The sequence below is a fragment of the Triticum urartu genome, chromosome 3A (genome assembly GCF_056163025.1).
Source record: "Triticum urartu cultivar PI428250 chromosome 3A, HENAU_Tu73, whole genome shotgun sequence".
Classification (NCBI taxonomy): Eukaryota; Viridiplantae; Streptophyta; class Magnoliopsida; order Poales; family Poaceae; genus Triticum; species Triticum urartu.
The window spans coordinates 612,460,177-612,480,940 of record NC_141875.1 but is presented as its reverse complement, the minus strand read 5'-3'; the positions used below and the strand labels follow the sequence as shown (position 1 = coordinate 612,480,940).

The 20,764-nt window shown below is 48.3% G+C and overlaps 3 protein-coding genes across 4 annotated transcripts; 1 reads left to right on the top strand and 2 right to left on the bottom strand.

Annotated features, from left to right (window-relative positions):
• Nucleotides 1-626: 626 nt before the first annotated feature.
• Nucleotides 627-4,765, top strand: LOC125545410 (3-phosphoinositide-dependent protein kinase 2). Of its 2 annotated transcripts, XM_048709335.2 has the most exons (11): nucleotides 630-1,279; nucleotides 1,439-1,619; nucleotides 1,753-1,805; nucleotides 1,884-1,985; nucleotides 2,073-2,178; nucleotides 2,268-2,346; nucleotides 3,074-3,239; nucleotides 3,496-3,630; nucleotides 3,704-3,867; nucleotides 4,016-4,238; nucleotides 4,322-4,765. In XM_048709335.2, exons 1-11 carry the CDS (start codon nucleotides 1,058-1,060, stop codon nucleotides 4,412-4,414), a joined length of 1,524 nt encoding a protein of 507 aa, XP_048565292.1. In that variant the 5' UTR covers nucleotides 630-1,057; the 3' UTR covers nucleotides 4,415-4,765. The 2 variants fall into 2 exon arrangements, with proteins under 2 accessions (XP_087369708.1, XP_048565292.1); XM_087513582.1 differs by having other exon boundaries at nucleotides 627-1,279; nucleotides 1,753-1,985.
• A 2-nt stretch (nucleotides 4,766-4,767) lies between these two features.
• On the bottom strand, nucleotides 4,768-7,505 carry LOC125545409 (protein NRT1/ PTR FAMILY 5.10-like). The gene is made up of 4 exons (XM_048709334.2): nucleotides 6,867-7,505; nucleotides 6,562-6,779; nucleotides 5,992-6,479; nucleotides 4,768-5,903 (listed from the first exon to the last, which is right to left on the bottom strand). Exons 1-4 carry the CDS (start codon nucleotides 6,967-6,969, stop codon nucleotides 5,075-5,077), a joined length of 1,638 nt encoding a protein of 545 aa, XP_048565291.1. The 5' UTR covers nucleotides 6,970-7,505; the 3' UTR covers nucleotides 4,768-5,074.
• Nucleotides 7,506-9,499: 1,994 nt separating this feature from the next.
• LOC125548867 (protein NRT1/ PTR FAMILY 5.10) lies at nucleotides 9,500-11,785 on the bottom strand. Its single transcript, XM_048712394.2, has 4 exons — nucleotides 11,632-11,785; nucleotides 11,321-11,538; nucleotides 10,712-11,202; nucleotides 9,500-10,606 (listed from the first exon to the last, which is right to left on the bottom strand). The coding sequence occupies exons 1-4, from the start codon at nucleotides 11,732-11,734 to the stop codon at nucleotides 9,781-9,783; spliced, it is 1,638 nt and encodes a 545-aa protein (XP_048568351.1). The 5' UTR covers nucleotides 11,735-11,785; the 3' UTR covers nucleotides 9,500-9,780.
• Between the last annotated feature and the right edge of the window lie 8,979 nt (nucleotides 11,786-20,764).

Sequence of the window (20,764 nt, the reverse complement as noted above, 5' to 3'; positions counted from 1 at the left end):
CGTCACTTCTTGAGCAAGTGATTCCGATTCCACAACAAGTGATCTTTGACAAAGCCCATGTCGAACAGCCTGATCCCAATGTCCAGCAATAGAGGAGAAACATGCAAGGTTCACGCCAAATGAGTTACCACCATTGGACCACCCGTCACATGTCATGACAGACGTCATAGCAACTACATATGACCTCCTCGGACTTTAGCATGAAGAACTTTTTTTCTTCTTCTAAAATTCCACCACAACTCTCATATGTAATGTCCTCCTAAAACAAGAACGATAAACCAGAGGATTATTTTGAAGGTTGTAACCTTGAGCTTCTTTGATGGGCTTTAGTGGGCAGAAACAGACCCGAGACAACCACAGGCTTTGGACTGAAAGCATATAAATTCCCAAGGAAAATGGAGTTCCAGTCAAAAAAAAAATCAATCTAAATTCTTCGGTTTTCCTACTATTCCTTGGTTTGGAAATGTGGTAAACCGAGCGAGCAGCCCACGTGAAAGCAAATAATCCTTGTCTCTCACACACTTATTCACGAGAATTTCTAAAAAAAAATCACGAGAAAAAAAAAACAGAAAAGAAGGGCAGTTCCTCTGGTTCATCTCTCCCGGACCGGCAGACCCTCCATCCATCATTCATCCCCATGATTCGATCACGCGCACACCTCTCTCTCCCCACGACTCCTCACAAGCCAAGCCAACAACCAACAGACATGGAAAGCTCTCTCTTCCTCCTCATCCTGTAGACTCGACTGTGGGCAGCCAGCCCCAGCCTCCCTCCTCCTAGATTCGATTCCTTTCCTCCCCTTCCGCCCAACCCCAACCCCCACCCCAACCCCACCGCGAAAGAGAGAGAGAGAGAGAGAGAGAGGGAAAGAAAGGCTGCGGCCGTCGCAGTCCCATCGATTGCCCCACCGCCCGCCCCGCCGCGCCGCGCTTTCCCGCCCTCCCAAGCCGAATCCGATGGTTCCACCCGTTGACCGCCTCCGCCATCGGAGGCCGCGCCGCGCCACCCCCAGCCCCTTCCCCCTATAGATACCGCCCCGCCTGATCGCTCCGGCCAAATGGCGGTCGGCGGCGACGACGACATGGAGAGGGACTTCGCCGCCAGGCTGCGCCTCGCGCCCTCCAACCCCTCCTCAGCCTCCGCTTCCGCCTCAGCCTCCCCCACGGCGGCCTCCCCTACTGCGGGCGGGGGCGGGATCGCCTTCCGCGCGCCGCAGGAGCAGTTCACCGCCGCCGACTTCGAGCTCGGCAAGATCTACGGCGTCGGCTCCTACTCCAAGGTAGTTAGTGGTGGCACACCATCGTGTTGGCGTCGTCGTTGTTTAATTAACCAGTGGACGGACGGTTCCCTCCTTGTTTTTACCCCATGGCTTGGTGGCCGCGTGGGGAACGGAATCGTGGGAATTGCCGTTGCTGAGGCCGCTTTGTTTTTGCGTCAGGTGGTCAGGGCCAGGAAGAAGGACACGGGCAACGTCTACGCGCTCAAGATCATGGACAAGAAGTTCATCACCAAGGAGAACAAGATCTCCTACGTCAAGATGGAGCGCATCGTGCTCGACCAGCTCGATCACCCGGGCGTCATCAGGCTCTTCTTCACCTTCCAGGACACATACTCCCTCTGTCAGCACTGCCGCTCTTTCTTTCTTTGAATTACAGTAGTTAATTAGCAACTGGGCACTTTTATTTTACTGAAGTCCTAGTTGCATTTTGGATGCTTACATTGGCTGAACACGGCATTTCTTTGGCTGTCCAGACATGGCACTGGAGTCGTGCGAAGGCGGGGAGTTGTTCGACCAAATCGTACGGGTTAGTATCATCAACCTGCTCACAATGTGGCTAGTTCCTCTTCTATACTTGCTTCTTATTCTTGGGTTTTGCTTGCAGAAAGGCCGCCTGTCTGAGGACGAGGCACGGTTTTATGCCGCTGAAATTGTTGACATTCTGGAGTATTTGCATAGTGTAGGCCTAATTCATCGGGATGTGAAGGTTTGTTCATTGTACATGAGATTCATGTTTGTCTTTGAGTTAATGCCATCAGCAACAATGACTTACTCACATTGTTTGATCTCCCAGCCAGAAAATTTACTCCTTACTTCTGATGGACACATCAAGATTGCTGATTTTGGTAGCGTGAAGCCTACTGTGGACACTCCAATCAAAGTCCTCCCAAATTCAACTAGTAAGATAAACATACGCAGAGCTGGATTCTCTTAGTGTTTGGTGATGTAAAGCTCTTAATGTTCTGCTTTCCTTACACTTACCGTGCAGATGAGAGGGCCTGCACATTTGTTGGAACAGCTGCATATGTACCACCAGAGGTCCTGAACTCTGCCCCAGCAACTTTTGGGTAAGTGAATAACTTCATCTGTTGATGCCCTTGACAATCCTTGCTTTCTTGGTACAATTCTACTTTTGTGATATTTACAGTACTGCATTCTTTGATGTGATTTTATGTTTTGCCTCTGAGTGATGTATTCAATCGCATTATTAAGCACCAGCACTGTGCATTTATTGGCTACGTCCGAAAGCTTATCTTGCTAGAAAACATATCTTGTAGACGACTTCCCTAGCTATCAGTGTTGTCATGCTTCTGGACTTTAGGTTACTAGCAGAAGTTGAAAAATTCATGTTATAACATCAAAGACTTCAAGATGATGGTACACAAAATAACAGTCGGTACAAATTGTGCTAGCTGAAATGCATTTCTGGTATCTGTCTGTCCCATCAGCATAGTATTGTGTACTATGTCTTGTCAGTTCAACATTTGTATCAGAAAGTCACCTTTTCTGAGTATGCATAAGATGATAAGTGTTGTATTCTATTTTTGAAGACATTAGATTCTTCTTTTCTTAACTGAAGACATTAGATTCTTGATGCATTCTTTAGCTGTTACGAAAGAATAACTTAAGTTCATTGCATCAAAGAAAAACCACCTTCCATGATGTATCTCTAACCCTAGTTTGCTGCCAGTTGCGAAGATGTTAAGCTTCTAAAGAACTGTGTTTTTTTTTTGTGGTGTTACAAGCAGTGATTTATACACGTTTTTCTGATGGGTTTCTATGTTTTCTTGGCAGAAATGACTTGTGGGCATTGGGGTGCACGTTGTTTCAAATGCTTTCTGGCTCTTCGCCATTTAAGGATGCCAGTGAGTGGTTGATTTTCCAGCGAATTATTGCAAGGGATCTCAGATTTCCTGAGTTCTTTTCGGATGAAGCAAGAGATCTCATTGACAAGTTGCTGGTATACAATTATACAGATTACTTCTTGCATTTTTTTTTTGGTCATAAGTTATATATGGTTCTTAAAAAAATGCTACCAGCATAAAAACAACTCTTGTCCTAGTTCTGATCATTTCATGGTTTATCAGATACAGTAATATTCTAAATACATAATGAAATTGCATAGTCCCCACTCCAGCCAAAAGAGAAGCTGCATCCTTAGATCTCTGAGTCAAATTTCCAACGAGTAGGGCCTGCTTAAACTCTTCGTTCTGCAGGATGTTGATCCAACCAAACGACCAGGTGCAGGACCTGATGGTTATGCTTCCTTGAAGAAGCATCCTTTCTTCAGAGGTATTGACTGGAAAAATATAAGGAAGACGCGTGCACCAAAGCCCACTGTGGAGGCAAATGTATGCTATCTTACATATGTCAGTGTAATCACTTAACGCTACTCTTTATCATTCTGATGGTCTCCCTATTCAGGCAAATGAGGATGAGGATAATCAAGATTCAGATTGGTTGTCACACATGGGAAGTGCACATGCCAACCAAAATGTCCCTGTTGGGAATAATGGTGCTGCGTCATCTTCTGAAGTACGGTCCCATGTATCTAAATTAGCTTCCATCGACTCCTTCGACTCTAGATGGTAAATACAGACTATCACAACATTTATTATACTTACAGGAGAGAAAAGAAAAATGAAAACGGGGGGAAACGGTCGACTACATGCTCACAATTTTTCCACAAGTGAGAGGTGATTCATGTCAGTGCATATTGCTTTAACAATGTGGCAGGCAGGATTTCCTGGAGCCAGGTGAATCTGTAGTGTTGATATCTAAGCTGAAGAAGATTAATAAGCTATCAAATAAGAAGGTCCAGCTGATCCTCACCAACAAACCTCAGTTGATCTGTGTTGACCCTGCGAAGATGGTGACCAAGGGGAATATTAGTTGGTCTGATGATCCAAGTGAACTCAATGTACAAGTAGCCAACTCCTCGCATTTTAGGATCTCCACGGTATTCCTCTTTGCTGCTACTGCTCCTTAGTATTATCCTAGTAGCTGTTCTATTTTATTACGCCTAACTGAGTTCTCTTACAGCCAAAAAAGGTGTTCGTATTTGAGGATGCAAAACAGCGTGCCTGGCAATGGAAGAATGCAATTGAAGACCTCCAGCACTGCCAAAAGAACTGATTTTCAATTGAAATCAAGATACCAAAACGGGTGATGTTAAGCACTCTGAGCACACCTTAGTCATGTTTTTCACTTGGCGGAACACATGGGGGTTTCTCGCTCCTGCTCTCCTCACGTGCCTGGGAAGGAAATCACTTGTGGCATGTTGATCGATGTCCCCCGTCTACCTCCCTAAACAGTTTTGTTTGTTTGTTAATTGCTGCAGCAGATAGCATCAGAGTGATTGAAATGTTGGCCCTCCGGAACAGTTAACAAAAGAAATCCATGAGATGATCGATTTGTATTGTTGTATTTGTATCATCGAATCACCTTAACAATGTTGCCATAGCTTAATTATATTCTCTTGCGTCCTCTGTTTTAGTGCTTAAACACCGTGAAATGGTTTTTGTGCCGTTGTTATGCTTTGCGGAGGTTGTGAGTACTGAGTAGTGTGTCCATATCTCGTGCTGTACACTTGTACTACTACATGATGTGTTTGGCCATTTCCATGATGCAGAGCTGATCTGCTACCATCATCTGGGTAACAATGGAGATCGAAAACAGGCAATTTAACATTCCTCCTCCATATATATGCCAACAAATCATTTCTGCTAATTTTCAGTAGTACTAGCAAACTTCCTTTGATACTTGTCATGATTGTTACACTGAACATTCTCTACATCATTGTACCAAAACTGAATAATCTTTTTTCTTTTCGACATAAGCCTTTGCAAAGTGCAGGTAAGCAGAGAAGGCCAAGGCACCGAGGGCAGCCAGAAACCAGAAGAAGTAATCAAGATGGCCCCTGTTGAGGTTGTTGGAGAACCAGCTCCCCCCATTGCTGCTGGTCACCCTGTCAATGGCGTACACAAGGAAGCTACTGATGAAGCAGCCAACCCCACCTATGCTCATGCACAGAGCTACGCCCAGGCTCCGGAGGGAGTCCGGCACCTGGTCGTAGAAGAACTCCAGCAGGCCAACATACGCAAACACGCTGGTCAAGCCTGCCAGGAGGAACTGGGGAACCACCCACAGCAAGCTCATAGGAACAACGGCATCAGGCTCATCCAGGGTGCCATGATCTGCTGCTATCCCGAGCCTCTTCATCTCCACCAGCGCGGCGACGATCATCGCGACGATCGAAATCGCCAGCCCGGCGCCGATCCTCTGCAGCATTGTGATGCCATGAGGGTTCCCCGTGTGCTTTCTAGCCAGCGGGACGAGGATCCGGTCGTAGATCGGCAGGAAGATCATGACCGCGACATGGCTCAGGTTCTGCATGGCGGCGGCTGGCACCACCAGGCTGCCTACTCTCCTGTCGAGCGTGCTCGCCTGCTTGGTGAAGAAAGTAGGCCACTGTGCGTAGACGACGGCGTAGATCAGGCATGCCGACCATATCGGGAACAATCTGAGCAGCGATGCCGCTTCATGAGGGGAACCTGCATTGCCGGTGCTCCCCTTGGGTGGCAATGACGAGCTATCGAGCAATGGCCGTGAGTCGTCGGATAATCTGCGTGCCAATGGACCAAGTGATCGAGCAAGGTTCAGTTTCAGAAGAATGGACTGAATCGAAGCTGAGAAATCAAGAGTTTGATTACTTGGAGGAGCGCCATGATGAATGCCAGGATCGAACCGTGGCGACAAGCGGTTCGCCGAGCCGCGCAAGCAGGCCGCCATTCCTCGCCGGAGGGTAGAAGCGGTAGGTCTTGGTTCCGAGCAAGAAGACAGCGAGGGCGAGCGCCATGGCGACGCCCGCGATCCCGAACCCGAGCTGCCAGCTAACGCTGTCCTGGACGTAGTTCAGGGCCGGGACGGTGACGGTGACGCTGCCGTCCGTGACGAAGAAGAACCAGTTGAAGAAGGAGCCCCTGGCGGCGAGCTCCTCGGGGTCGTTCTCGTCGAACTGCTCGGCGCTGAACGCCTGCACGCACGGCTTCTGCCCGCCGTAGGCGAAGGCGACGAGGTAGAGCGACACGTAGAAGAAGGCCACCTGGGCCGCGGACGGGCTCGCCGTCGCCGAGGATGCCACGTGTGGCGTGCCCTCGCCGCCGTGCACCGACGACGAGATGGTCAGCATGGCTAGCCCCTGGAAAGCACACAGTTCAAGGGAGAAGTCCAACTGGTTTCTTGGGAATACGGGGTTTTGTTCCTCTGCGAAATTCGCCTACCAGGATGTAGAGGAGGGAGGCGTAGAGGATGGTGCGGTACCGGCCGATGCAGGAGTCGGCCAGGGCGGCGCCGAGCAGCGGCAGCATCATGGCCACGCCTGACCACGCGTTGACGGCCGCGGCGGCGGCCGCCGTCGGCTGCCCGAGCGGGCCGGTCAGGTAGGTGATGAGGTTCCCGGAGATGCCGGCGAAGGCGAACCGCTCCGCGACCTCCACCCCTGCGTTGCCGCGAATTCAGTTTCGACCGTCACCAGCTCACCAGCTCCTGCACGTTTGCGATTTGCCTCGTGTCGTATCGTACGTACCGATGACGAAGAGCGCGGCCGGCCACCGGCCGGAGGAGCGCCGCGAGGCCGGGCGGCCGCGGTGGTCAACGGCGGCCACCGGCTCCGCTCCCGCCGATGCCATCACGTCTTCTTCTCCGCTGCCGATGCTCGTCCTCCTCCGTTTGGAGCCCGACGCCGAGGCCAAGGGCAACTAAACTAGACTACCGATAACAGTAGTAAAAGGTCAATGCAGCAGGAGCTGAGATGCTCTCCAATGCTGCCATGGCCTGAAGCGCCATGTGCAACTCGGCATCTACATGTGGTGGAGCTGGTCGTCGTCAGGTCTTAGTTTTCGCCACCATTTTCTGTTTATCTATTAGCATGTTGGGCGAGAAACAAAATCGTGGTTGCGGTGACGGGGGTTGTAAACTACGACTTGCTTCTCAGTTTCGATGCGAGCGAGTCTTGTCATTTGGTTTTCCATTTCGTGGAGACAACGACTTTGCACCGACAGAACTCCATCGAGATTCGTATTCTGAAGTGTCAAGCAAAACTCTGAAAATTTCCCACATGTACGTATACATGGAGTAGACCGCATGTCTGTCAACCTTCATTAGAAAATGCCTTACCATGTGAGCTGCACACAAAAATACAAACTTGTGAAATGAGTAAATTCAAATCGACGTATTGGCTTATTTCTAGTTGCCTAGATCATATCTATACATGTACATGTCAAATATTTGCCATAATCTTTTGACACTTTAAAACATTTCCTTTTCCGCAAAAAAAAAAAGTATTCATGTGCTATGCTAAGTTTAGAACTCTGGATACAACAGGCATTCTGGGGATCTGGAAGAGTAAAATGCATTGGTGATCACTGTACTTGTGTCGATAGCTTACTTTACTCGTTGTCCTTAAGAATACGGTCACTATATACGAGTACTGGTGATTATACGATCATTGTCTTACCGTGCTCGGTATTGTCTACTTTGACCGGCCAAACTGCCTACGTGGCCAGCTCGGCTTTGTTGGAAGCTTGGAGTAAACCCTATCTGGGGTTATCGGATCCGTTCATTGGAGAGACCATGGCTTTGCGTGATGGAGTTATCTTTGCTAACCTGCGCGGTTTCTCACATGTGATCATGGAAATAGACTGCCTGAAGATAGTTAATCTCTAGAACACTCGTCATAACAGTCTTTTTGTTGTGGCTTCTTTACTTTTAGAAATTAGAGAGCTAGCTTTCTATTTTTCTTCTTTCGTTGTTCAACATGTAAACAGATCAGCCAATGTATCTGCCCACCTTTGTGCTAAACATGCAAGCACACCGGTGGTCACCGAAAGTTGGACTGGTTCGAGACCATCCTTCCTACTCACTAACCTTTTGGCGGATGATGCTAGGAGTACCTTTGTTGAATAAAGCTCTCAGATTAGATTGCAAAAAAAAAAATGCAACCAAGTCATCTCACTTCTCTCTACGTATGCGGGCTCTACCAGTCAATGAGTGGAAATGAGAAATTAATAGGCAAAATAAATTGTGCGAGAACTCATTACCTGATTCGTGCTACTAACAAAGAGACGTGTGAGATGTGTTGTGTACGAGCTCCAATTTCTCGTTGTCGGCAACCACGGCAACACACAACCTCATGTTTTTGTAGGGGTACATAACAATAATGCTAAACATACAAAGAGTTATACGCAATTACACACTGACTAAGATTTTTTTTATCTACTAACCAATCACAAACTTGCCCTCTCCCTGATTTTCAGGGAGGGTGGGCCGCCTCCCCACCTATTGACCAATCAAATTAACTCTTTTTGTAAAACCTTGTAACTCGTTTGTATGTGTAGCATTACTTGAATACACACAGACTCACGTGCTGCTGATGCTCGACCATGGGGCCCAGGTGCGGAGCCAAGGGGGTGAGCGCCCCCCCCCCCCCCACCCCCACCCCCCCGAGACACTAAGTCCAGTTAGCGGGCGGCCCATTTGTTTTTCTGTTCATTTTTTCGCGTTTCCAACTGGGATTTCAATGTTTTCTGTTTTTTATTTTCTTCATTCTTTCTTTTTTCAAATTGCAGGGATTTTTTTTAAATTGATGATTTTTTTTCAGTCTTTGTGAAAGTTTTTGGAATCAATGAACTTTTTTAAAAAAATTGGTGCACTTTTTCCAATATGATGATCTGTTTTCATTTTTTGACTTTTTTTTTCCAAAATTGATGATTCCTTTTCAAATTCAATGATTTTCCCCCCAACTTAATGAACTTTCTCTTCAACATAGATGAACTTTTCTCAAATTCTCTGTGTTTTTTCAAACTCATTTTTTTCAATTCATAAAAAAAAAATCCGTGAACATTTTTTAAGAAGACTCCTGCAATGGATTCCCCCTCCGACAGAGCTCCATAACGGGCCTCCAGATTGGATCTTCGCGAAATAGAGACTAGCGACGGCGATAAAATTCTTCCTGAGGTATGACAAATGGTTTCGGGATTTACATGATTTAGTGGCGGTGGAATTGGACTAAGGTGGTTCAGGGGGCCCCCACAGACCGCATAATTGGGTTTAATAGTAGAGAGATTGGACTTTGTTTATCCTATTGGTGAAGCATAACTGCATAACTAGGTTTGCATGAAAAAAATTATCAGGCACGCTTTCGACACTAACATGAACATGTGCACAAGAAATCAGAATTTTCAAAAATTATCTGAACTTCGTACTGGTACATTATGTTCACATATTTTCCACATATTTACATCAAGTCAGCGTGGCCATTTCTTTTGAAAACCATTGTGAATGCGGGGCTGTTCTATGGTCACGCCATCCTCGTCCGTGTAGCTTTGAATCTGGAAGCGACGCGAAATATCATTTTGCTAATTTCCCGTGGCAAGCTTCCTTCCCTACCTGCCATGATTGTCCATGAAAATTGCGCTGAAGGCTCTGTAGATACCATCGCATCACTGTACTGAAGCTGAACTGTTCCTTTTCTTGCCGACATAAACCCTTGCAAAGTGCAGGTAAGCAGAGAAGCCCAAGGCACTGAGCGCGGCCAGGAGCCAGAAGAAGTAGTCGAGGTGCCCCCTGTTGAGGTTGTTTGAGAACCAGCTCCCCCCATTGCTGCTGGTCACCCTGTCAATGGCGTACACGAGGAAGCTGCTGATGAAGCAGCCAGCCCCGGCGATGCTCATGCACAGAGCGATGCCCAGGCTGCGGAGGGAGTCCGGCACCTGGTCGTAGAAGAACTCCTGCAGGCCGACGAACGCGAACACGCCGGACAGCCCGGCCAGGAGGAACTGAGGAACCACCCACAGCAGGCTCATGGGGATGGGAACTTGAGGCTCGTCTAGCAGGCCGTGGTCGACTGCGATCCTGAGCCTCTTGGTCTCCACCAGCGCGGCGACAATCATGGCGACGATCGAGATCGCCAGCCCGACGCCGATCCTCTGCAGGACGGTGATGCCACGAGGGTTCCCTGTGCGTTTTCTAGCGAGCGGGACGAGGATCCGGTCGTAGATCGGGAGGAAGATGAGCACTGCGGCGTGGCTCAGGTTTTGCATGGCGGCGGCCGGTACGAGCAGGCTGCCGATCCTCCTGTCCAGCGTGCTCGCCTGCTTGGTGAACAGCGTCGACCACTGCGACAGGACGACGGCGTAGATCAGGCAGGTCGACCATATCGGGAACAGCTTGAGCAGCGACGTGGCTTCGTGAGGGAAATCTTTGGCGTTATCCTTGGATGCCGATGGAGCATCGGCAAGCAATGGCAGTGAGTCATCATCGGGTAATCTGCGTGGATGCCAAACGAGCGAGTGAACATTCAGTTTCTCAGATGAATTCGCTCAACTGAAGTGTTCTGAACTTCTGATGGATAGAAAGAAAAAGGTTGATTACTTGGAATTGGAACTCCATGACGAGTGCCAGGATTTAGCCCTCGACACGAGCAGTTCGCCGAGCTGCGCGAGCAGGCCGCCGTTCCTCTCCGGTGGGTAGAAGCGGTAGGTGCTGGTTCCGAGCAAGAAGACGGAGAGAGCGAGCGCCATGGCGGCGCACGGGATGCCGAATCCGAACTGCCAGCTTACGCTCTCCTGGACGTAGTTCAAGGCCGAGATGGTGATGGTGTTGCCGCCGCTTGTGGCGAAGCACCACCAGTTGAAGAAGGAGCCCCTGGACGCGAGCTCCTCGGGGTCACTCTCGTCGAACTGGTCCGCGCTGAACGCCTGCACGCAGGGCTTCTGGCCGCCGTAGGCGATTGCGACGAGGTAGAGGGAGAGGTAGAAGAAGACCACTTGGATAGCAGACGGGCCTGCCGAGCACTCGGCTGAGTCCGGCGTGCCCGCGCATGCCGCTGGTGGCGCCGACGAGACGGTGAGCATGGCCAGTCCCTGGGAACAATCAGAAAAAAAGCAATGAACTCTCTTCTATGGAAGGACTGGGGAAGCAAATTCTTGTGAAATTGTTCGGTAGGAAGAAGCTAGTGCCGGCGCGGCTAGACGTACGTACCAGGATGTAGAGGCCGGAGGCGTAGACGATGGTGCGGTACCGGCCGAGCCAGGAGTCGGCCACGGCGGCGCCGAGCAGCGGCAGCAGCATGGCCACGCCCGCCCACACGTTGACGGCGGCCGCAGCCGACCCCGTCGACTGCCCGAGCGGGCCTGTCAGGTAGGTGATGAGGTTGCTGGAGATGCCGGCGAACGCGAACCGCTCCGCGACCTCCACCCCTGCGTTCAATTCCGACCGTCATCAACGCGTAGGCATGCGCGCAAAACCTCTCTGCAAACGAGGAGGGGGCTGCAGTTTGCTCCGTGGCGTACCGACGACGAAGAGCGCGGCCGGCCACCGACCGGAGGAGCGCCGCGACACCGGGCGGCCGCGGTGGTCGACGGCGGCCACCACCTCCGCTCCTGCCAATGCCATCCTCGTTCCGCCCAGCTGCTCTGCCAGTGAAAGTGTAGCTTTATCCCAGCTTTGTTTCCCTGACTGGTGTCGTAATAACAAATTTTTGGTTGAGTGTGACGAAGGCTGGAGAGAGATGGCTGTGGTTTTTTGCATGTGTTTCAAACTTTCCGATGGTGCGATGTGCCAACTGCTCATTTCTTTGTTAATTGTTCTGCTCCCTGCCGAATCTCTTCTCTTGAGATTGTATATGTTTCCCGGCTTGTGGTTGCACGACTTTGTTCTAGTGTTGTTTGTGCTTTTGCAAAGTCCAGATACAATATGAGCGGGGAGTCTGGACGCTTGACAGGTTACCAACCAGAATGCTATAAAACTGAAGGGTGACATCGGATTTTGGACAGATAATACTCATACCGTATTATAGCATCTCCAACGGAAGCCCAAAAAAAAGGCACGCTAAAATAATTTTACAGCGCCATTTTAGTAACTTTAGCAACGGACAACACGCAACAGTCCAGCAGACGCATTAAAAAATAAAGCACCACACATATATCTACAACAAACAGGTCCCTAAACATTTACAAATAAATCCATCTAATCAAAATAAAAACACAATTGGGTCCCCAGTGGTTGGAGCAAGCTAGCTTGCTGATTTTGCAAATCATCTTCCGTCGGGCACCGCACGCGAGCTAGCTTGTTGTGAATCGCAAATGCGAGCTAGCTAGCTTCCCTTAATTGTTGGAGCAAGCTAGCAGAAGGGCAACGGCGGCTCCCGGCCGGCACACGCTCCCGACCAGCGAACTCGAGGCGGCGAGCTGCAGCCGACGAGTAGAAGGGCAGCGTCGGCTCCGTCCCGTGCTAGGACGAGTAGAGACGAGAACGCATAGGAGTGGCCGCGGCCGGCGGCGGCGCGCTGCAGCCCCTGCAGGGGCGAGCTCGAGGCGGGACGAGCAGAGGAAGCGGAGCAGTTCGTCTTCGCGCTTTAAATTGTCCAGCGCGCTGTACGCCGCGCATTAAATATCCCGCGTGCGATGCAGAAATTCCCAGCGCGCTAGATGGATTTTACACCGTGCTGGTTTTTGCAGCGTCTGTTGGAGATGCTCCGCGCGCTAAATTGACATTTTTTCCAGCGCGGGCTACTTTTAGCGTCTCTCTTGAAGATGCTCTTAGAGCATCTACAACTGGACTTTGCAAATCCGGCCCTTTAAACGCCCGCGGACGCGATCGGGCACATCCGCGGAGAGTGACCGGCCACGCGTCAAATTAGCCACTCTGCATCTGAGTCTCTCATATTTCGACCCCTGGATTTATACAAAGCATGCAAAAGAAATTCTACGTACTACCCTAGCTAATATTCGTTGTCAGAGATGTCCACGACGATGGCGCCGGACGCCAGCTGGACGGGCGGGAAGGAGGGCTCCGGCTCATCCTCCTCCTGCTCGACCTCATCCATGTAGGCGAGCATCTCCGCCTCCTCTATGGCCTTCATCTCCTGCCGCCGACGGTGTCTAGCCTCCGCAGCCGACTCCGAGCGGAGGGAATCGAGGATGGTCTGCTGCTCCGCATGCAGATCCGCGTCGCCAGCGTCCCCCGCATCCTCCTCCTCCTCGTCGTCGTCCTCCACCTCCTCCTCCTCCTCCAACTCCTTCTCCAGATCCATTGCATCTGGAGGTAGCCCCGCGGCGATCTGGACTTCGCGCCTTGTCCAGATCTGCTCAAGGAGCTCGAGCCGGCGCTCCGGCCTTAGAAATGGCTCGCTCCTGACCCGGCGACGTGGGGGCATGGCTACTAGGCGGGCGGGAGAAGTGGAAAGTGGCGGCGACGGTGGACAGGCGGAGGAAAATATGGATGGTAGGACCACGTGGCGACACTGGTCCGGAGGAAACGAGTTTCGGACTGCCGGGTTTCCTCCGGACCGGTGTTTCCTTCGGGTGCCCCATATTTGGGTTGGATATGAGGGGTGCCGGTCATCTCGGGCGTTTGAGGCCTGTTTAGAAAAATTGTGACCGGTCAGTGGCCAAGCAGCCTGCCCAAACGTATGAGATGGGTTTGAGGCGTCTGGATGTAGATACTCTTATATTACATATTTTTTTTATAAATCCAAAGCGGGACAGGTGCGGTATGGATGGGAAAACAAATACTAAATACATTAAAAAAAGGAGATATGGTATAGAAACAAAGCGGCAACGGACGGGAAGCGGACAAAAAGCATTCGGGCAATTCAAGAAAAAGAACCACGTCTCAACACAATTAGATCATGATGACGCGCGTTGTCGTGCTGTCTATTTATTCAATAAATGGTTTAGAAAATTATGAACATTTGAAGCATAAAACACCGAAGATAAGATGTACATGGAAGAAATGAAAATAAAAAGTTTAGTGCTTTGATATTTTTAAATAGTTGCCATGGTTTTTTTAAATTACTACGACGTGATGCCTTGTAGTTTGAATGTAAATGGTACTACAAGTCGGTGCATATATGGAGTGGCCGGATTTGAAAGGGTAACATTAAATCAGGCTCAATATATCATAATCCGTTCATAACGCCTTTATAAGACAATGCAGACATAAAGCAGCGAGATTGTTTGGAATGCATTCAAGTTGTTCGTCCCGTGCCATGGAGATTCCTGCAAGATGACTGTGTTACTTCAAGAGGAGTTGTTTAATAGAGGAAGATGACGGCAATGCTGAAAATAAGTTGGTATGGCCGTTATTAAAAAGAACTATTAGGCTATCGAACGTCAAGCGACTGATATAAAACTTTCAGCAACTTGAGCAGATCAGCCATGTTGTTCCCTATCTTCCTCGAAAGAGAGCAGAAATTGGTTTGATACCAATAGTGCAGTTGAGTATGAACTCCTCTTTTTCCTGTGATTCGCCTCTCTTGGATCAAGATTAGTACATTTGAACAAAAGGACATGGCGGAGGATCATATGCTAATCAAAATCGCTTTAAGTTCAAAGACACAATCAATTTTAAACTGAATGTCTACCTTCAGTATGTGGATTCATTGATTTTTCCATCAAAGTAGTTACATAATCTCCGGCATTGCTTTGGCTCAATAAATGGTTGTGTGCATCGCTTGATGCAGATACCGGAGGTAATCCTCCTTTTCAAATTTTTTTCCTTCGTCTCAACTATTTAAAACAAGTGGAAGGCGTCTATTGAAAACATTGGCTATATCAAATTTGGATAGTCGCCCATTGAAAAAGCATACAAGGAACCTTTAGTGATAAAATACGTTACTAGACTAGAGGAATGATAAAAGCCTTTCTAGCACATAAATGAAATAATTGATTAACTTCGACTCAAACCTCATACTATCAAGCAATGTTATCATCTAAAGTTATCTCTAACCCAAGGAGCCTTGTAGTGATGAAAAACTAGAAACAACAAACATTTTTTTCCAGCTATATTCTTACAACCTCCTATATTTAGTGTAATTAATTAATTAGTTTTATTACCTTTTGGCTGACTTTGTATGGCTCGCCGTTCCCTGACACTCACTGGGCTGAACTAGGATAATCTTTTTTGAATTTTAAGTAGGATAAAATTAATATGGAGCAAGACAACTCCAGGTCACCTTTGTGAACATTGATTTGGATGATGAAAGCTCTCCAGTACCAGCCGAAAATCCAAAAAAAAAACATTCAACAATTGAATTTCTCAACATACATTAGCTTGGAACAAAACACCCTTAGAGCAACTCCAACGGGGAGAACCATTTCGTTCGCCCTCGTCCGTTTGGGTCGGCGCGGACAAAAGTGGCGGCCCAACGCGCCGACCCAAACGGACGCGCGTCCGTTTTTTGTCCGCGGGCGACCCATTCCAGGCTCATTTTTGAGCCGGATTTGCGTCGGCGCGAACACGAGACGGACGCGCGCGCGCCTACTCCTCTCCCCGGGCCCGTCTATCGGTGGCAACCAGAACCATTTTCCTCCATTTTCCCCAAAAACGCTCCCGCCAGTGCGCGCCCCTGCCCCCCAACCAACTATGGAGGACGCCATCGACCTCGACCTCGACGCCGCCGCCGGCCTCGCCTCCCTCGCCTCGTCCGGCGTTGTCGCCCCCTCTGGGAAAGGCAAGCCTCGTGCGGCGCGCAAAACCGCCGCGGCGACCAAGCCGAAGAAGGCGCTGACGCACGAACAACGGGCAAGGGAGTCAGCCAAGAGGAAGGGCCGGAGGCACGCTGCGGACGCGAGGGATGAGGCCGCCGCCGTGCAGCACGAATTCACCAACGCCCGCGTCGCTGCTGCAACGAGGGAGGCGCTCAACATGCTTGGGGTAAACCCTAGCCAGCACAACCTCGTCCAAGCCGCTGTCGCCGCGGCCAGCACCGGCTCGTCGGTGTTTCCTCGGATGGTGATGCCCGACTCACCCCGCGCATCGGCTTGCAACCCGGTCCCCGGCTTCCACGTCTACCCGCAGGCCTCCCGCCTCTCCGGGGAGCGCTCACCCGACGTGAGCGTGGAAGGCGTGCCCATCGACCTTAACGCCACCCCGGTGGTCGGTGGCTCGTCGTCCGGCGGCACGAGGAAACGCGCGCGACAGACGCCGGCCGGCGGTCTCCCGGACGCCCGCAACCTGTTCGAGGAAATGCCGTCCGCCGTCTATGGCGTCGAGGGCCATCTTTTTGTATGCCGGCAGGTGTGCCGGCATGACCACGGGAGCCGCGATGGCGTGGTCGAACTCCAAGTCCCACCATTTTTTGTGTGCTGGCATGTGTGCCGGCCGGCTGGCGAGTGCGCCAGCATGAACCGTGGTATTTTCTGAAGCCGGCATTGTATGTTGGTGCTGGCATGGTGATGTCTACTACACAACCTTATTCTTGTAGACGTTGTTGGGCCTCCAAGTGCAGAGGTTTGTAGGACAGTAGCAAATTTCCCTCAAGTGGATGACCTAAGGTTTATCAATCTGTAGGAGGCGTAGGATGAAGATGGTCTCTCTCAAGCAACCCTGCAACCAAATAACAAAGAGTCTCTTGTGTCCCCAACACACCCAATATAATGGTAAATTGTATAGGTGCACTAGTTCGGCGAATAGATGGTGAAACAAGTGGTATATGGATAGTAGATAATGATTTTTGTAATCTGAAAATATAAAAACAGCAAGGTAACTAATGATAAAAGTGAGGGTAAACGGTATTGCAATGATAGTAAACAAGGCCTAGGGTTCATACTTTCACTAGTGCAAGTCCTCTCAACAATAATAACATAATTGGATCACATAACTATCCCTCAACATGCAACAAAGAGTCACTCCAAAGTCACTAATAGCAGAGAACGAACGAAGAGATTATGTTAGGGTACGAAACCACCTCAAAGTTATTCTTTCCAATCAATCCGTTGGGCTATTCCTATAAGTGTCACAAACAGCCCTAGAGTTCGTACTAGAATAACACCTTAAGATACAAATCAACCAAAACCCTAATGTCACCTAGATACTCCAATGTCACCTCAAGTATCCGTGGGTATGATTATACGATATGCATCACACAATCTCAGATTCATCTATTCAACCAACACATAGGACCTCAAAGAGTACCCCAAAGTTTCTACCGGAGAATCACGACGAAAACGTGTGCTAACCCCTATGCATAGGTTCATGGGCGGAACCCGCAAGTTGATCACCAAAACATACATCGAGTGAATCACGTGATATCCCATTGTCACCACTGATATCCACGGCAAGACATACATCAAGTGTTCCCAAATCTTTAAAGACTCAATCCGATAATATAACTTCAAAGGGGAAATTCAATCCATTACAAGAGAGTAGAGGGGGGAAGAAACATCATAGGATCCAAATATAATAGCAAAGCTCGCGATACATCAAGATCGTATCACCTCAAGAACACGAGAGAGAGAGAGAGATCAAACACATAGCTACTGGTACATACTGATGTCTACTACACAACCTTCTTCTTGTAGACGTTGTTGGGCCTCCAAGTGCAGAGGTTTGTAGGACAGTAGCAAATTTCCCTCAAGTGGATGACCTAAGGTTTATCAATCCGTAGGAGGCGTAGGATGAAGATGGTCTCTCTCAAGCAACCCTGCAACCAAATAACAAAGAGTCTCTAGTGTCCCCAACACACCCAATACAATGGTAAATTGTATAGGTGCACTAGTTCGGTGAAGAGATGGTGATACAAGTGCAATATGGATAGTAGATAATAGTTTTTGTAATCTGAAATAATAAAAACAGCAAGGTAGCAAGTGATAAAAGTGAGCGTAAACGGTATTGCAATGATAGTAAACAAGGCCTAGGGTTCATACTTTCGCTAGTGTAAGTTCCCTCAACAATACTAACATAATTGGATCACATAACTATCCCTCAACATGCAACAAAGAGTCACTCCAAAGTCACTAATAGCGGAGAACGAACGAAGAGATTATGATAGGGTACGAAACCACCTCAAAGTTATTCTTCCAATCAATCCGTTGAGCTATTCCTATAAGTGTCACAAACAGCCCTAGAGTTCGTACTAGAATAACACCTTAAGATACAATTCAACCAAAACCCTAATGTCACCTAGATACTCCAATGTCACCTCAAGTATCCGTGGGTATGACTATACGATATGCATCACACAATCTCAGATTCATCTATTCAACCAACACAAAGGACCTCAAAGAGTGCCCCAAAGTTTCTACCAGAGAATCACGACGAAAACGTGTGCCAACCCCTATGCATAGGTTCATGAACCCGCAAGTTGGTCACCAAAACATACATCAAGTGGCACGCGGTATCCCATTGTCACCACAGATATCCACGGCAAGACATACATCAAGTGTTCTCAAATCTTTAAAGACTCAATCCGATAAGATAACTTCAAAGGGGAAACTCAATTCATTACAAGAGAGTAGAGGGGGAAGAAACTTCATAGGATCCAAATATAATAGCAAAGCTCGCGATACATCAAGATCGTATCATCTCAAGAACACTAGAGAGAGAGATCAAACACATAGCTACGGGTACATACCCTCAGCCCCAAGGGAGAACTACTCCCTCCTCGTCATGGAGAGCACCGGGATGATGAAGATGGCCACCGGTGAGGGTTCCCCCCTCCAGCAGGATGCCGGAACAGGGTCCCGATTGACTTTTGGTGGCTACGGAGGCTTCTGGCGGCGGAACTCCCGATCTATCTTGTGTTCTGGAATTTTTAGGTCACGTAGGTATATATGGGTGCAGGAGGTACGTCAGGGGAGCCACGAGGGCCCCACGAGACAAGGGGCGCGCCCTAGGGGGGGCGCCCCCACCCTCGTGAGCACCTCGTTCCTTCCTTGACGTAGGGTCCAAGTCCATCGGGTGTGTTTCCTTCCAAAAATAACTTCTCCAGTTGATTTCGTTCCGTTTCGACTCCGTCTGATATTCCTTTTCTTCAAAACACTGAAATAGGCATAAAACACCAAATCTGGGCTGGGCCTTCGGTTAATAGGGTAGTCCCAAAAATAATATAAAAGTGGATAATAAAGCCCAATATTGCCCAAAACAGTAGATAATATAGCATGGAGCAATCAAAAATTATAGATACCTTGGAGACGTATCTAGCATCCCCAAGCTTAATTCCTGCTCGCCCTCGAGTAGGTAAATGATAAAAAGATAATTTTTGATGTGGAATGCTAGTTGGCATAATTTCAATGTAATTCTTCTTACTTGTGATATGAATATTCAGATCCGAAAGATTCAAGACAAAAGTTCATATTGACTTTGAAATAATAATACTTCAAGCATACTAACAAAGCGATCATGTCTTCTCAAAATAACATGGCCAAAGAAAGCTATCCCTACAAAATCATATAGTCTGGCTATGCTCCATCTTCACCACACAAATATTTAAATCATGCACAACCCCGATGACAAGCCAAGCAATTGTTTCATACTTTTGATGTTCTCAAACTTTTTCAATCTTCACGCAATACATGAGCATGAGCCATGGACATAGCACTATAGATGGAATAGAATGGTGGTTGTGGAGAAGACAAAAAGGGGGAAGATAGTCTCACATCAACTAGGCGTATCAACGGGCTATGGAGATGCCCATCAATAGATATCAATGTGAGTGAGTAGGGATTGCCATGCAACGGATGCACTAGAGCTATAAATGTATGAAAGCTCAACAAAAGAAACTAGTGGGTGTGCATCCAACTCGCTTGCTCACGAAGACCTAGGGCATTTTGAGGAAGCCCATCATTGGAATATACCAACCAAGTTCTATAATGTAAAATTCCCACTAGTATATGAAAGTGAAAACATATGAGACTCTCTATATGAAGAACATGGTGCTACTTTGAAGCACAATATATGAGACCCGCTATATCATGGTGCTACTTTGAAGCACAAGTGTGGAAAAAAGGATAGTAGCATTGCCCCTTTTTATTATTTTTTTATTTGGCCTTTCTTTTTTTGGCCTTTATTTTTTATTGGCCTTTCTTTTTTATGGCCTTTCTCTTTTTTTTATTTGGGACAATGCTCTATTAATGATGATCATCACACTTCTATTTATTTACAACTCAAGAATTACAACTCGATACTTAGAACAAGATATGACTCTATATGAATGCCTCCGGCGGTGTACCGGGATATGCAATATGACAAGGATGGAATGTGCCATGATGAACTAGATGGTGGAAAGTTGCATGGCAATGTATCTCGGAATGGCTATGGAAATGCCATAATAGGTAGGTATGGTGGCTGTTTTGAGGAAGGTATATGGTAGGTGTATGATACCGGCGAAGGGTGTGCGGTATTAGAGAGGCTAGCAAAGGTGGAAGGGTGAGAGTGCATATAATCCATGGACTCAACGTTAGTCATAAAGAACTCATATACTTATTGCAAAAATCTAGAAGTTATCAAAGCAAAGTATTACACGCATGCTCCTAGGGGGATAGATTGGTAGGAAAAGACCATCGCTCGTCCCTGACCGCCACTCATAAGGAGGACAATCAATAAACACCTCATGCTCCGACTTCGTTACATAATGGTTCACCATACGTGCATGCTACGGGAATCACAAACTTCAACACAAGTATCTCTCAAATTCATAACCAC

Bases quoted from the DNA above. Each gene is read 5' to 3' on its own strand.
- LOC125545410 (XM_087513582.1), top strand. From the start codon at position 1,058: ATGGCGGTCGGCGGCGACGACGACATGGAGAGGGACTTCGCCGCCAGG. The intron at 2,179-2,267 runs GTAAGATAAACA...CTTACCGTGCAG, and splicing joins AGTCCTCCCAAATTCAACTA to ATGAGAGGGCCTGCACATTT. The intron at 4,239-4,321 runs GTATTCCTCTTT...GTTCTCTTACAG, and splicing joins CGCATTTTAGGATCTCCACG to CCAAAAAAGGTGTTCGTATT.
- LOC125545409 (XM_048709334.2), bottom strand. From the start codon at position 6,969: ATGGCATCGGCGGGAGCGGAGCCGGTGGCCGCCGTTGACCACCGCGGC. The intron at 6,480-6,561 runs GTAGGCGAATTT...TGTGCTTTCCAG, and splicing joins CCTCCCTCCTCTACATCCTG to GGGCTAGCCATGCTGACCAT. The intron at 5,904-5,991 runs GTAATCAAACTC...ATTGGCACGCAG, and splicing joins TCATCATGGCGCTCCTCCAA to ATTATCCGACGACTCACGGC.
- LOC125548867 (XM_048712394.2), bottom strand. From the start codon at position 11,734: ATGGCATTGGCAGGAGCGGAGGTGGTGGCCGCCGTCGACCACCGCGGC. The intron at 11,539-11,631 runs GTACGCCACGGA...AATTGAACGCAG, and splicing joins GGCCGCGCTCTTCGTCGTCG to GGGTGGAGGTCGCGGAGCGG. The intron at 10,607-10,711 runs GTAATCAACCTT...GCATCCACGCAG, and splicing joins TCATGGAGTTCCAATTCCAA to ATTACCCGATGATGACTCAC.